General features: G+C 37.0%; 2 protein-coding genes and 2 pseudogenes across 2 annotated transcripts in view; 3 read left to right on the top strand and 1 right to left on the bottom strand.

Annotated features, from left to right (window-relative positions):
- On the top strand, positions 274-2181 carry LOC104772091 (annotated as a pseudogene).
- On the top strand, positions 6499-8359 carry LOC104772090 (annotated as a pseudogene).
- On the top strand, positions 9112-12581 carry LOC104768396. The gene is made up of 9 exons (XM_010492349.2): positions 9112-9269; positions 9638-9777; positions 9852-9903; positions 10080-10137; positions 10486-10580; positions 10668-10771; positions 10859-10987; positions 11101-12183; positions 12263-12581. The coding sequence occupies exons 1-8, from the start codon at positions 9228-9230 to the stop codon at positions 12119-12121; spliced, it is 1641 nt and encodes a 546-aa protein (XP_010490651.1). The 5' UTR covers positions 9112-9227; the 3' UTR covers positions 12122-12183; positions 12263-12581.
- The window catches only part of LOC104734233 (E3 ubiquitin-protein ligase PRT6), a 10910-nt gene continuing 7259 nt past the window's right edge, over positions 12734-16384 (bottom strand). Inside the window, exons 11-20 of the mRNA XM_019242279.1 lie at positions 15760-16276; positions 15500-15551; positions 14798-15416; positions 14418-14599; positions 13790-14322; positions 13592-13696; positions 13427-13493; positions 13230-13307; positions 13056-13124; positions 12734-12964 (exon numbers count right to left, since the gene is read on the bottom strand). Of these exons, the coding sequence (XP_019097824.1) occupies positions 12893-12964; positions 13056-13124; positions 13230-13307; positions 13427-13493; positions 13592-13696; positions 13790-14322; positions 14418-14599; positions 14798-15416; positions 15500-15551; positions 15760-16276 (2294 nt within the window). The 3' untranslated portion in view covers positions 12734-12892. The remainder of the gene's footprint in view (positions 12965-13055; positions 13125-13229; positions 13308-13426; positions 13494-13591; positions 13697-13789; positions 14323-14417; positions 14600-14797; positions 15417-15499; positions 15552-15759; positions 16277-16384) is intronic.

The raw sequence follows: 16384 nt of genomic DNA, 5'->3' as shown, positions 1-16384 counted from the left end.
GCTTAACTATTATTTTATTATTTTTATGATATGATCCTTCCCATGCAATATTAATAAAAACAGATATGACAAAAGAAAAAAAATTTCTGATTTTATAAATTTTTGTTTAATAAATAAATAAACAAAGACTGGCAGTAGCAGACCGAAAATAGTAATAATCAACGACTTTTAGCGACCAACAAAACAGAATGATTTTAACCAAGATATAAATTATACCAACAACTAATTAAAAATTATAAACACATCGACCAAGCTTAGCTGTATTTACTATGCATGGAAGAGGGAGAAGGAAAGAAAGAAGAAGAAGAATATCATAAACTACCCAAATTCGTCTTTGTAAGCAGCCATGACTTCGAATCCAGTTGGTGGATTTCTTGAGCGAAAAATCGATGGAAAATCATTTCTCAGATACACATTCTTCTTATCTCAAACAGACACCACAACCGGTGTTGGGGACGACGGCGAGCCTCTTTTCCTCTGTCCTACTTTACGTCTCAAAGTTGTAAAGTTAAAACCATACACGAGAGTTTCAGATCAAAGCTTTCTCCCGGTGGTTGTTTCCCCTCTCTTCCCCCGCATGATACAAACCGATGAACAACCCGAGTATATGCTTCATTCCGACAGCTGTAAGGTCCCTGTAAGAGCAATCTCAATTCCCATACCCTTGGGATGTCTGTATCAGTATCAATACCAAAAAAAAAATAATAAACAAATAAAAAGCAGGAAAGAGAATAGATACGGTGTCTTCTAGCAGACCATTTAAGACACGGGATGAGAACAAAATTAATACGTGTCATTTTACTAGTAGCTCAATTATATTAAAAAATTAATATAATTAAAATATTATTTTGTTATTGTTTTAAAGACACGTTAGTGAGTGTCACCGATAATTATGCTCTAAGTTCCACAAAGAGTGTGTACGGACTCCACTTGAGATCAAACACCCTTCCTATCCCGTTCTTTCTCTCCAACTTTACAGTTATCCTTTCGGCCGCGTCTTGGAATGCACACATTGTCAAATACGTATCTATGGCATGTGCTATTATTCTCCTACCCGCAACTTCAGTATGTGTCTGTTTTGTGTGTTCAAGCCTTTACCCTTTCTTATAGATCACCCAAAAAGGCATTCCCATCCTCTCACCTTTTTCCCCAAACATTCTTTCTTACCTTGCCAAGTTTGTAGCCTCATTAAAGATCGTATTCCCACCTATGTTTGTGTTCCATGTGTCTTCGTTGTCCATCAAGATTGTATCTACTTCCCTTCTGTCATTAAAATATCTCGTCACCACCACCGTATCTCTTATACATCCTCTCTTCCATCCGGAACATGGTTTTGCGGAGTCTGTCGTCATAAGGTTGACATTGACTATAGTGCCTACTCTTGCAACAAGTGCGATAACTATTTTGTTCATTCAAGATGCGCCTTGCGGAGAGACTTATGGGATGGGATAGAACTCGATGGAGTACCTGAAGAGCCTGAGATAGTTGTTGAGCCGTTTATAACGATATCTGATGGAATAATACTCCATTTTTCTCACGTCCATAATCTGAAACTCGAGATCAGTAGAGTCTACGACGAAGGAAAGGTTTGTCAAGCGTGCAGCCTTCCGATCTACGAGGGTAGCTATTATTCATGTATGGATGAATGTGACTTCATCCTCCACGAAGCATGTGCAAACGCACCTTGCAAGAAACATCATGCTTTGCATCCTCACCCACTTATGCTAAAGGTCGTCACTAGTGAATATGAAGACAACATAGGACGTTTTCGTTGTAATGCTTGTCAGCGTGAAAGCTGTGGTTTCGTCTATGAGGATTTCAGAGAAAAGAATGGTACTAAATCCATAACAGAGAAATTCCAACTAGATGTACGATGTGCCTCGGTTTCTGAACCATTTGAGTATCTAGGTCATGATCATCCTTTATACCTAGCTTTGAATCCGGAAGAAGAAAAGTCAGCAATATGTCAAATCTGCCAACAAAGTACTGAAGATGAAGATGATGAGTCTTCTTATTGCAGAAAACTAAATTGCATCGAATGTGATTTTGTGATATGCTTCAAGTGTGCTACCTTACCATACAAGGCAAGGTATAAACATGACAAACATTTCCTCAAATTTTACGAGGCGAAAGAGGCAAATGATCATTCAGAGTGGTGTGATGTATGCGAAAGAAAAATAGCAGATTCAAGAAAGAAAGGGTTCTATTCGTGTGACGACTGCTGCACCACGCTTCATATTGATTGTTTGCTTGCAGAAGACATGTATATGAAGCATGGTCACACCATAGCGTTAACTGTGATGGGTTCCCACAGCCATTATAAGAAGAAGCTTCATATTCTTCGCAACAACACTTTGTCTCGGCCATTCTGCCGTAAGTGCGGGCAGCGTTGTGGACAGAAAATAGTTTTCAAATACAAAGAAAAATACGCATTTTGTGCTATATCTTGCCATGATTTTGTAACCGATTACTCAAGAGCTATAAAGTCTTCGAAACAACACTTTATCGGCTACTATCCGAAGAGGAGCCGGGCAGAGCTTGTACGTGATTACTCAGAACCAGACGCTTTGTAATATTTAATCTCTGCATATTCCGTTAATAAGATGTAATGTCATCTTCTTGTTTCTTATCCTCTCCCATTGACTTTGTTTTCACCATTGTTGTTCTGTTATCTTATTTATTATTTTCCTCCTCTGTTTCAAATTTTGGACCTAAGCATATACAGGGTCTTGGAATCTACAATGATGTTCTTGTTACAGATTTTATGATCAGTAAGGATGAAAATGCTTATGTATTAAAGAATTATGTAGTTGAAGATAGTTGAAGAGAGGAAAACAATAATATATCAGTGTGTATTTTAAAAGAGATACAGAATTGTTTTCAAAATTGAGTAACATTTCTGTTTTGTGGGCATTCATACTTGGAGATTATTAGATGAAGTTGTATAGATACAGTATACTACACATGTATTATTGATACAGTATACTGTATTACTGTATAGAGTTTGTTAGATAGTTAGAACATGTACATGGTATTAATACACTTGTAATGAGAGATACACAACTTTCTATCTCTCTTAATAGTAGAGATCGGACGGTTCTCGCTAAAAGGCAAGGAAAACAGTTATGAACGAGAGAGTATGAGAGCGTAAGGATGAATACTCCTCATGATCTGTCGGTCAAGAGTTTTGAGTATCTTTCCAATTTTCAATCGTGTGCGTGACTCGATGGTCAACGGATTAGTTCATTGTGGTGGCTGTGCTGTCCGAGATTCAGACGTTTCTTTCAAGGCCATTAATTACTTAATAATATTCTAAGATCGGATGGCTCACGCGTATTTTCATTTTATATACATGTCAAGCTCAGTAAAGGATATAAACTGCAACTTTCTGTTAGATCACATCTTTTTTGTTTGACCATTTGTAAACGTAAACATATTACTATTAAACGACTATTTTGTCTGATAGAAAATGTGGGAGTCTCAGACTACGCCATGCACATATTTGCTTGTTCAAGATGACAGTAATATAAACAAGAATATACAAAGACCTGAATAGAAAAAATCTATATATAATAGCAAACCCATTTTTTTGTGTCAATTTTTAATCCAACGGATGAGATTAGTTCCAGTTTTAATCCAACGGTTTAAAATTATTAATCGTGTCTTTTCGTCGCACCCCCATCTTTCAAAATTCACACCTTTTAGTCTTTGCATCTTTTTGTTGTACCTCATGGTTTCAAAAATCACATCCATTAATTTTTACACCTTTTAAATCATACCTCTTAGTCTTTGCATCTCTTTGTTGTACCTCCTGGTTTCAAAAATCACATCCATTAATTTTTATACCTTTTAATTTCACACCTCTATGTGTTACACCTCTTTGTTGTACCTCCATGTTTCACATCTATTAATTTTTACACCTTTACATTTCACACCTCTATGTCTTACACCTCTTTGTTTATTATATATAAACTTTTCTTGACTACATAAACAAGTTTCGAAAAAAAAAATTCTGAGTACTAAAGAATTGTATTATTGAAGTATTTTTTTAACTTTCAAGCATCAATCTCTAATTCAAGGTAATTTAATATTTTTGCTGCGAATGACCTGTAGTGTTTCTCGGTTAGATTATTATTACTGTTAGTCGACACTATTAAGTTCATACATTAATCTTATTTTTGTTAACTTTTAGTCTCTTCAAAATTTTTAGCCTTTCCGGTTTTTATGTTTTTGCATGGCTAATGTTATTAAGTACGTGTGCCATATTTTTTGCATGGCTAATGTTTTTGATTCTCAATGTGCAGATTTTATTTTTTGACTTTTTGGAAAAACCAATACCAAGATACGAGAGGCATGATGATATGCAGTGATGCTGGAGCTACGGATAAGCCAAATTTTTTTAACAAACATGGTATAATTATAATTTTATATATGTTCTTATTTTAACCCTTTTTTTTCTAACAAACATGGTATAAATGTTAATTTTTTTTCCATTAGATGTTCATGATCCAGGTTAGTTTGCATTTTTTGTAAATAAAGTTTTTAAAAATTTTAGTTGAATTATAATTTCTTATACTTTCTGGGTATCAAACATTTTGATAATATATTGAAATATTACAAATGAGCATGGAAATAGAGAGCTTGTGACAACACAAAATCAAATTCTATAAAGCGTAAGCACGACCAAATGACAAGTCAAGTTAGAAAGAAAAGATCTACTAAAGGTAACTTATTTAGTCTTTGATGACTTTCTAATCTGTATATACAACTTTTTAAAAACATAATGTATAACAGTCACTTTTAGAGTGATCTGGAATCTGCCAAAAAAAAGAAAATGCAAGAAATTTATAAAATTAGTGTTTAGCCTAAAGAAGAGAACATCAAAAGGTGAGATATTATTATCACCTGTTTCACCACATCGACTTTGTTTTCGCTGTCGTTTATTGAAGAACATGATGGTACCGATTCATAGACATAAGTGGGAAATCAAATAGAGGGGGATGCAGCCTGGATGGAGAGCAGTCGACACGGTGGAATGGGATGGATTGGGAGAGACCAACATAAAATCCTATGTTCTATATTTTATTAATTTTCTGACTTTTTTAGTTTAATTGAATTACTTTGATTGAATAGCTGATGAGTGTACAAGTTTTTGTCTATATGCATTCTTAGTCTGTTACGTCTTGGATTTTTTTTCTTTTCCAAAGAGGAATATGTGATTTGAAGCAAATATTACAAATCCATGTATCAAATGTGTTAGTAGGAAATAAGGCAATCAAGATTAACCCATTAAAAGGGAGGAAAGAAGGGGGTCTTTTGAGGGAAAACGTGAGACCAATATGCATGTAACTGTGGAAAGCATTATAGCCAAATATATATCTCTAAAAGTTGTAGCTGAAGAATGTGAGTTACTCTATACTAACCAATTAGGTTTGATTGGTCGGTCATATAAAACTCGGTTTTGTACATATCTAAAAGTGAGAGAAAAAAACATCCACAAGCATAAGTGAAATTTTATATATGGTTAAAAGTAATGTTCATAGTAAATCATTTGTATACAAACTCCACTTGCTTACAGCATCGGAATATTGATTGTGATTTGTGAATCAGTAATCTATGGAAAGAGAAATCACGTATCAAAGTGAAGGGGAAACGAAACTCAATCCAGCCATCTACTCTGATCCCAATCTTCGACCTTCCTTCGACAAGTGGCATTTAGTACTTTCTCGATATAGTAAATAAACCAAGAGAGAAGCAGCCTCATATGTATTTCGATTGATAATGATCAACAACAAAGACAATTTCTAATAGCGATTTAAGAAAGGATACCAATATATAGCACCATATGGTCGGAGACAAACATAAGTGAACTTTTATATATGGTTAAAAGTAATGTTCATAGTAAATCAAGCTCTAAAAAAGGCTAACTTTTGTGTGTGACAACATAAAATATAATAACATTGAAATGAATCTTTGGCTTTTTAATCAGCAGAAAGCAATAGCAAAAAATGAAAACGATCAAATTGATTGAGAAAAGAAAGAATTTAGGATGAATTACAAATGTTAAATTTCAATTTAGGATTTCACCTCCCCGTGCGGCAACGCACGGGTCGCTTTCCTAGTATAATTAATGTGAGATTAACGTATTAACCTTGAATAAACCTTGCGAAGAAATCAGCTACCTAATAGTGTATAGACGCGCATAAGTTAATAAACGACCACTACTACGTCAGTATGCACGTTATTTGGGAAACCTAAGTTTTGAATTCAAGGCGTTACCTTAGTTTTGTATACAAGTTAGCTGTATTTTGCTGTATTAAATATAACAATATTTTGTTCTGTTTTTAAAAGGGAACAATTATTATGTCTAAATAGATCGTGCGAGAGAGTATATAAAAGAACTCAGAAAGGCTATGAAACTTTTTTAGTTAGAAAGATTTTACTAATCAAATCCAATAAAGGTCATAATTCACATAGTTTCTGTGATTGATGGAAGCCATGAATTCAGTAGGTGGCTTTATTGAGGAAGAAATTGATGGCAAAACGTTTTTCTCATACAGTACCTTAACGGCCACCACCTCCGGTGAAGACATACCTCTTTTCCTCTGTCCCCTCTTACGTGTCAAAACTCACAAGTTGAAGAATCCGGAGGTTAATCCCCCGTGACTTCCCTAGCGCTGATCAGCAAGTCCAATATATGCTTGGTTCTTACAAACACGGTCTTATCTGTAAGCTCCCTGTTGTCCCTCTCTTTTGGTGCAACAATAAAGAACCTAACGGTAACGACTTCTGTTGTACTGCTTGCAAAATCTCAAATCTTGGCACAAGTTACTATTTCTGTCTCACATGTGAGAGAAAGTTCCACAAAGAATGCGTCGAGTCTCCTCTTGAAATCAAACACCCTTCTTATCCTTTTCAATCTCTCCGACTTTGTACTTCTCCCTTTGCCCTTGTGAATTGTATCTGTTGTGATATAAGTTTCCAAGACATGATTTATCATTCTCCTACTTACAACTTGAGTATGCATCCCGTTTGTGCCATGAAACAAGTCCCTTTTGTTATAGACCACACAAAGAGACATCCCCACCCTCTCACATTTTTCCCTAGACAAGCTTTCTTACCTTGCAATGTTTGCGGCTTGATCAAAGAACCTATTCTTACCTATGTCTGTGTTCGATGTGACTTTGTAGTCCATCAAGATTGTGTTTATTTCCCGCATGTCATTAAAATATGTCGCCACCACCACCGTATCTCTTTTACATCTTCTCTTCCATCCGGAAAATGGAATTGCGGAGTCTGTCGTCAAGAGGTTGACAATCATTATGGTGCGTACTCTTGCAATAAGTGTGGTGATTATTTTGTTCATACAAGATGTGCATTGCGAAAAGACGTGTGGGATGGAGAAGATCTTGAGGAAGTACCTGAAGAACTTGAAGTACATGTTGAGCCATATGAGATAATAGCTGATGGGATAATACTCCATTTTTCTCATGATCATCATCTAAGACTCGAGGTCATGACTAGAATTTACGATGAAAGCAAGTTTTGTCAAGCTTGCATCCTTCCAATCTATGAGGGTACTTACTATTCATGTATGGATCAATGTGACTTCATCTTACACGAAGCATGCGCAAATGCCCCTAGAAAGAAACACCATGCGTTGCATCCTCACCCACTTACGCTTGAGGTTGTCAGCAAGGGGTATGGTTATTACAGAGGAGAGAATTACATCGACTGTCGTGCTTGTAGGCGTTACAGTTGTGGTTTTCTCTATGATAATCAGGGTTTCACACTTGATATGCGTTGTGCCTCGGTCTCGGAACCATTTGAATATCAAGGCCACAAGCATCCCTTATTCCTAGCTTCAAAGCCAGAAGAAGAAGATGCGGTAGTTTGTCAAATCTGCCAAGAAGATGGTGATGGACATAATTATATCAGGAAACTAAATTGCATCGAATGCAAATATATAATATGTTTCAGGTGTGCAACCTTACCATACAAGGCAAAGTATAAACATGACAAACATTTCCTAACATTTCGGGAAGGGAAAGAGGGAAGTAACCAAATCGACTGGTGTGAGGTATGTGAAAGAAAAGTAGTATACTCAAGAAAAGGTGGGTTCTATGCGTGCGATGACTGTTGCACCACTCTCCATGTTGATTGCTTGCTTAGTGGAGACCCATATATGCTGAAACCTGGTCATATTGTCATGACTTATAGGTCGGACATTCATATTCTTCACAACGATACCATGACTAGACCATTCTGCCATCATCATAAAGAAGAACGTTGTCCGCTCAAAGTAGTTTTCAAATGGCATGACATGATATTTTGTTCTTACAGTTGTTCGATGGATTAAATGTCATCACCACCGGTCAACTGAAAGTTCTTGGAGTCGGTGAGGATGTTCTTGTTACACTACTGATATAAAACCCCAAGGTCTCATGTGCTCATTCAAAACAGAGTGTCTTCAATATATAATTATAAATCAAGTATAAGCTAAGTAGTAATACCCTAACCATTTCCATTATATCTATCTTTGTAAATACATTTCTTAACCTTCTATTCTGTATGACCAAACAGCATATACATCAACGGCTCTCGCTTTAAAATCCACCAGGATGAGTGGTATCGTAATGATCCGACGGTTCAAAATAATCGAGAGCCACAGCATTGCCGACGTGTGCGATGGTCAACGCAACGCAATTAGCCTAATAGTGCCGTTTGAGGTTGAAACTTCTGCAACGTTAACCCTTCTTCTTCTACTTTTGACGTCCGTTAAATCTCTTTTGTTGCCAGTTTACGGTTATAGTTTGGTTTTAAGATAACCGGCTGTTTTCGTTTTTAATTTTGGAAAAAAAATAGTCTAAAAGCCAGCCAAATTTAACCGAGAAATAAAATATTTATCTTAAATTCGAAAAATTGACTAGTCACATTTGAGTCGGTTTGGAATCAACCGGCCGGTTTAATTTAACGGCGATTAACAGTTACGTCGGCGGAAGAAGTATTCGTTACATTTTAACCTTTTTTTTTTTTTTTTTTTTTTTNTTTTGCGTTTTTTTGTTTCCATTGGTCTCTCATTCTCTCCTCTCGTCTCTCTTCTCTCTTCTCTCTCTCTTTCGTTCAACGGGCAAAGTTTTTTTCGAATAAAGTTTTCATTTTTTTTTTCTTCTAACGTTACCCTTTTCCTCTTCTTCTTCGTCTTCCTCACGAATTCGCCCATCTCGATGAGCTTCAGTTCGATTCCTGCGGCTTGTTCACCGGTAAAGGTCAGTTTTTTTTTTCCCCTTGAATCTGATTAGGGCTTCACATTTCTTGTGATCAGATTGTAATCTTCTTCTACTGTGGTGTGAGTTCATGGCTTTCTCTGAATCGGAACACGGAGGTCTTATTTGTTTAGAATTGCTATAAACCCTAATTTTCTTAATAGCTGGAAAAGAATCGACTTGTGTTTTTCTTAGTGATTTATTAGATCTGGCTTCTGTTTTGCGGCCATGGGGGTTTCTAGGGTTTTGTGATTTCCGATTGATTGGTTGATAAAGATCCGTTCTTCTTCTTCGTTTCGTGTTCAATCCCAATGTTTTTTTCTTTAACGATAATTCTGAGAATTTGGTGATTTTTAATGGGTGATCTTTAGGAGGAAGTAAGTGAGATTCAATGTATGGAGAATAAGCAACCATTAGCTGCTCCTTGCTCTTCTGCATCCGAAGGAAGTGGCTGTTTCTTCCTCAAGTCACCTGAAATCGCTACTCCTGCCACAGCATCTCCAACTCCTCGGTACTTTTATTATCTCTTCCGTTTCAACTTCCTTCTCTGAGTTCCGCATCCTAACTCATTCTCGAATCTTGCAGGAGGACTAGTGGGCCTATGAGACGAGCAAAAGGTGGTTGGACTCCAGAGGAGGTTAGTGGTTCCTTTTGTTTTTTCTTATTTCCTGGTTGTCGGTTTCATAATTTAACTGATGTGCAGAGCGATCTCATTCTGTAATGTATCTTATATGTATATGGATTACTGTTTACTTAAATGAAAGATGAGACTAGCCTTATTGTGGCATGTAATTGGTTTCTATCACTATTCAGGATGAGACACTTAGGCGAGCAGTTGACAAGTATAAGGGGAAGAGGTGGAAAAAAATAGGTAAATTTCTTTTCTTGAATCTGTTTCCTGTAAAAGTAGTAGCATCGTTGTTGCATCACGTTCAATAAGATTATTTGTCTTCTAATGATGAACCTCTTTGGATAATTTGTAAATTTTGTTTTCGGGAACTGAACTCTTGTCTAGAGGTATTTACTTGAACGTTCAGGAACTAAACTCGTATATTAAATCTGCTGAGAATCTCACAAAACTCTCTCATTCAGAAAACGTAATCTCTGCTGTGCACTTTGCAAGAGAACCGTAATTTTGTTTTTGCCTCTGCAAGGTTAATAGTAGCTGGTTTCGGTCATTCTTCTGGATGTTTGATTTTTTTTGTATTTCATTTTACAGCGGAATTTTTCCCAGATAGAACAGAAGTCCAATGCTTGCACCGGTGGCAGAAAGTTCTTAATCCAGAACTTATCAAAGGACCTTGGACTAAAGAGGTTCTCTTTTCTTTTTCATGTTCTGAAACTTTTTTTTCTTCTTTTGATTGCTACCTCTAAATTTTTTCTTTCTTTTGTCATTTGTAGGAGGATGATAAAATCGTTGAACTTGTGCAAAAATATGGACCTGCCAAATGGTCTGTTATCGCGAAGTCTTTACCAGGTCGTATCGGGAAACAATGTCGAGAAAGGTAATAAAGATTAGAATATGAACCATCTAAAGAAAAGAGTCCATGCCTCCTTTGCTTTTGGAAGCCTCAATATGTTTATGATTACAGGTGGCACAACCATTTAAATCCTGATATTAGAAAGGATGCTTGGACCGTAGAAGAAGAATCAGCTCTCATGAATGCTCACCGAGTGTATGGAAACAAATGGGCGGAAATTGCTAAGGTTTTACCAGGAAGGTATAATTTCTTGTTGAACATAGTTAAAAATGTTCTTATAAGAAATAAAGTCAATTGACATTTTTGAACATCTCATACAGTTATTGCTTCTGATTTCTACCTACTATATGCAGGACTGATAACGCCATAAAGAACCATTGGAACAGTTCTCTGAAGAAAAAGTTGGAGTTCTATTTAGCAACTGGTAACTTGCCACCAACAGCAACCAAGTTCTGCCTTCTGAATGATAATGCTGATGGAGACAGAGATTCCAAGCAGTCTAGTGGAACTAAACCTTTCAAGGATTCTGATTCTGTTACCCAAACTTCTTCAGGAGATACAGATTCAAATGAAGTTGGAAGAGATCATTTTGACGCTTCTTCAGCTCTGCTTGAAGAAGTAGCTGCTACACGAAGAATCAGTGTCAATGAGTATGCTCGCTCTCCTGTTGAGTACAAGCCTCAGTTGCCTAATCTGGAACCAGTTCCAGAGGATGTCAGAATCAACTCAAAAGCTTATTATGAGAGATCAATCCAGAGAAAAGAAGAAAATGTGTTTGGAACTCCAAAGCATGGGAATTTGTACTATAAGTCTCCACTCGACTATTACTTTCCATCAGAAGCGGATCTACAACGTATGTACAGATATGAATGTGGTTGCAGTCCTGTTGCTGAATCACCAGTCGTTGCTGAATCACCAGTCGGCTTAATTACTCCACCGTGTAATAAAGACAGTGGTTTAGCTGCAACAAGAAGTCCTGAATCTTTCTTGAGACAAGCTGCTAGGACTTTTCCAAACACACCTTCTATCTTTAGGAAAAGGCGAAAAGTTGTTTTGGCTGCGAAAACAGATGATGATGTTGTTAGTGTTGGAGTTAAGGAAGCTGATCACAAAGAAGAAAGTAAAGATAGCTCAGATATTTCTCCAGCTGGGGGAGAAAGCTTGATGCTGGAGACAACTGATGATTGCAGGGATGATGAAAAACTGGAGTCAAATGGGAATGTTTTCAATGTATCTCCGCCATACCGGTTAAGAGCTAAAAGAACAGCTGTGATAAAATCAAGACAGCTTGAGTTTACAACTGCAAAAGAGAAGCAGCCGGATGATGAAACGGAGACATCTGAGTTAGCATCTGAGGAAGACAAGCCTGTGTAGGACCCTTCTTCTCTGTTTGCAAAAATCGTCTTCATCGTGTGCATACATCAGTTTACAAACCTGTGAGTGAAAATTTGAAAATAATTTCTCTACGTCACTAATCTGAGTTACTAGTCTGAAATTTCATTGTCATTGATATAGAGATCATGTGAAGAAACCAGTAACGTTCCAAGAAGAATTGAAGCTTTGCTGGGAAGAATAGTGTGATGAAAAAACATTTTCATTCTCTTCCTCATAACAGCCTCAAGCTGTTGGGTTGGGTCATCTAAACACCGGAACTAGAAATAATAGGTAGGTGGTACACTCGAAGTAGTTTAATTTTATTTGTTCACTCATACATGGTTGGAAATGATAATTGTGCAGAAACTAGTTTAAGAGAGAGATTAGAACTGGTAATATTCTTTTGTACTTTTTAAGGGTTTTTGAGTATAAATGATTGTTTTACATGGTTACATTTCTTCATCTTCAGACATCGAAGAGCCTAATATCTTTTTTTTTTTTTTTGAGCCTAATATCAGAACACAACATATTCGTTTTGGATTAATTAAAAAAACGTAGGCAACTGCAAATATAATACTCTATTTACAAACATGATCTAATAATATCCACAAGTAAAGAAATCAACCCAAGTAGCATAAAATTTAATTAAAAGATCATCAGAATCAGAAAAGCTCTCAAATCTTTTAGAATCTTTAACTGATTATGATTTCAAAGCAACATATGCATATCATCTCACAGAGGAGAAAGTCTGAGAAAGAGGCGCCAGACAGTTTAAACAAAGAAGGTTCCAATTGTGGTTTGGTTGAGAACTTTTGAACTGTGATCGAGTCCATGAGAACCAACCTAGGGAAAGAAGAGTTCACAAAGCAAAATATAATTTATTACCATACAAACAAAAGCTCATTCTTTTGATTATTGAGAAAAAAACATTTACCATGTAAGTTAAAGCAGCATAACGTTCTTCATTCAGGTATAGTCGTCTCCCTCTCTTCATCTCGATATCCTGGAACAAATAATCAAATGTCCATTGCACGAAAACATTCGAATCAACAAGATCATACCCATCAAATGTAAAGGTAGATATAAACAAATCTTTTTGTAGGTTTACCTCTTCTCCAAACGTATCCAAGTAAAGAGATGGCCAAGGTGATTGTCTTGCAAATCTTTGTAGCAAAATTGTGGTCCGCTATCGAAAAATGAAGACTAGTCAATTAATAGCCCAATAATGATGCACACACCTTACATACAAGTAATATATAAAGTAAAAGAGAGAAGCTATATCTACAAGAGAGGGAGAGGTCATACCCTTATTAGAAGGTATACACCAGTACCAGCACCACAGGTGATTGCATGAGTCTGACAACCACTTTCTCTGAAAACGTATGTTCGGACATCACTAATTGTTTTTTATAACACTAAAAACGTCAAGCAAAACGATATTTGGAGACTAGTGGAAGTAAAAGCAAATACCTGCAACAAGGCCTCCATATTGGAGAACACAATCTTCCACACAGAAGACATAATGCAGGTTCTTCGATCACTTTGGCGCAACTGCTGCAAGATTTTTTTACACACCTAAAAAAAGAAAACATGGCTTCTAGATTAGGGACAATGTCTTCGAATGGGAAACAGCTCATGCAAAAACCAGAGAGAGATGTCGCTGCAAACCTTTGCAGTAGTTCCTGGTAAAGATTGGGTAATTTCATTAGCTGGAAAGAAACTACAGGGGTGATGCAAAGGGGCCTTTGAACTCTGTTGATTTTGTATTCCCGCTGAAAATGCTTGAGCCATGTTTGAGTTGAAGAGCGGAGACGTTCATCGTTCAGAATGGTATCTACAGGCGGAATCTTAAACATTTTCTCCAGTTCTAGCACATGATTCAGCTCAGATTGGGGACCGTACATGAAATCCATATTGTCGCCGGCGGAGTCAGATGGCAAATCAAACATATCTGCGTCTTCATGCAACTTCCCAGGAGTAGATTTCAGTAGCTTCCACAACAATGCACATCTCCTCAAGAAAGGAAGACTATATTTACGGATTGTGTCTTTTATATCACATGATAAGTCCATATTGTTGGACATGAAATACTCCCAACCACCTGATTCTCTCAAAGCGTTGGAGATGTCATTAAGCAGTTTCTCCTCAAAATTTAATTCACTCAAGTCACTTAGGCGACATGAACAATAAGCAATTACAGTCTGCACCAAAGACAACAAGATTAGGAAATGTGAGTCTAAAGAGGCAAAATTATGACTAGTATATATATATATACACAGAGAACAATGTGACATACCTGAACAAGAGAGACACTGTGGAAAATATGCACAAGTGATAATAGAGATTCCTCGCATGTGAGAAAAGGAGAAGGGAGACAAAAGAGAGCCCACATCAGTGATGAAAATGGGTCATGGGCAAGAACTGGATCAGATGCTCGATTCCAGAGCATGTTTATATTCTTCAATGAACCTGTGGTGCCTGAAAAGATGGCAAATAGTTTCAGATGTTGTCGAGAAACATCTACAGTTAGCAACTATTTCATTAATATTTGGGAATTTCTAGATCTGACTAAAATTGATCCAATTTAATCCCAACTAATGTTTAAGTGAAAATACAGAGGCCATGTCGACAGACATTTCCATGTCATTTATTCTCTCTGAGTATGAGAAAAAGTACCTTCACTTCCAAATATGCTGCTCGAAGAACTACTTGAAATTCCAGAGCATATAGACTCTGCAAGATGCTTCATACCCATAAATCTCTGACGAACATGAATAGCATTCTTTGTTCTGGTGCTCTGTACTACTCGTAATAAGACCGACAAAACAGTCCCTGTAGAGGTTCTAAACTCTTCATACAAGGAGTCAATACTATAGACAGGAAGCATTGAATTCTTCGCACAACGAGTGATAATTTCCATCGAAATAAGAGAGTACTTAAGGGTGTCCCACATGTAGATTGACTGTGGTAGCCACGGAGTTTCTGAAAGTTTTTCCTGTTGCTTGGAATGATAGAAATCCCAGAGCTTGTTAGAGATAGAATCAAGATCTTTCCTTCTTGGTCCATCTCCCTGCAGAGAACCTGTTTTGCCGCTATCACCATCTTCGATCTCTTCAGCAGCAGATCGGAGTAGACACAACGCTTCGGAGAACCTAAGAGAAGGTTTCTGGGAATCTAATCTACTTAACTTAGTAGGTGGACTATCTTGAAGCTTTGAGACAGAACATAAATCTCCAGGACATGCAGGTAATACGGAATTGGCAAGCCGGCGGCATGCAGGACAGAGAAATTCTCCCTGACAGAAGAAACAATGTTTAAGCTTCAGAAGGAGTACATTAAAGCACCAGAAAAACATCTCTAAATTAAAAACACAAATACCAGGTCTAGGTCCACAATATGTGCACCTTCAAAGACATTTCTTCTGCCAGACCTACAACATCCAAACATAGAAAAAAGCTTTTAAACGTGACGTAAATATCATAACTGTAAATAAAGGATGGAAAATAATCAATTCAATTATGCCGAGCAGGTAAAGAGGACATATCAACTTTAAGAGAAAATAAATTCACCTAGCTACATGCTGATTAATTAAGATATTTGTTTCACATACGACCCCAAAGAAGTCAAACATGGCTCACCTTTCCTTTAAGGATTTTAAATATCGTTCAAGACAGCTTTGATGCACAGCATGTCCACATGATGAAAAATAAACTCCATCGCAGTCGGTAGGGTGAAACCCATCTGAACCAGCATCAGGACGCCTGGGAGTCTTTCTTGATCGAATCTCAGGAAATCTAACTTGTAAAGTAGATGGACCACCAACAGAATTTTTCTCCGAACTATTTTCAGCTTCATGGTGTCGATGATCTACACGTGTAAGGCTTTGATTTATCATGTCTTTAATTTTTTTGCGAACAGTTTGATACATGGTTATCTCCAATGATTCCCTGTTAGATTCGTCTTTTCCCCTCCCATCGCTAGACCTCTTCTCTGTCTGACCATTACCTATAAGCCGGGCTTTTATAGATTCAAACACAGAATCCGTAGCAGACTCAGAGGTAGCATCACCTGACAGTTGCAGCGCGTGCGGAGAACTTATTCCAAAACTATCTGAAGAAGCATTCATTCTCAAGAGATCAGGAACTCCATCCACAGATATCTGCTTTTCAGATTGTGGACCTTGATCCCAAGATGGAGGACCTCTATCCACAAAACTCAATAGTTTAGATTTCTGCAGGAAAAAATACATCATTAAGAACGATG

The sequence above is a fragment of the Camelina sativa genome, chromosome 20 (genome assembly GCF_000633955.1).
Source record: "Camelina sativa cultivar DH55 chromosome 20, Cs, whole genome shotgun sequence".
Lineage (NCBI taxonomy): Eukaryota > Viridiplantae > Streptophyta > Magnoliopsida > Brassicales > Brassicaceae > Camelina > Camelina sativa.
This window is presented reverse-complemented; position numbering and strand designations above follow the sequence as displayed.

Excerpts from the sequence above, each read along its gene's own strand:
- LOC104768396 (XM_010492349.2), top strand. The coding sequence starts at position 9,228 with ATGAGCTTCAGTTCGATTCCTGCGGCTTGTTCACCGGTAAAG. Across the intron at positions 9,778-9,851 it reads ACAGCATCTCCAACTCCTCG|GAGGACTAGTGGGCCTATGA; the intron begins GTACTTTTATTA and ends CGAATCTTGCAG. Across the intron at positions 10,772-10,858 it reads GGGAAACAATGTCGAGAAAG|GTGGCACAACCATTTAAATC; the intron begins GTAATAAAGATT and ends TTATGATTACAG.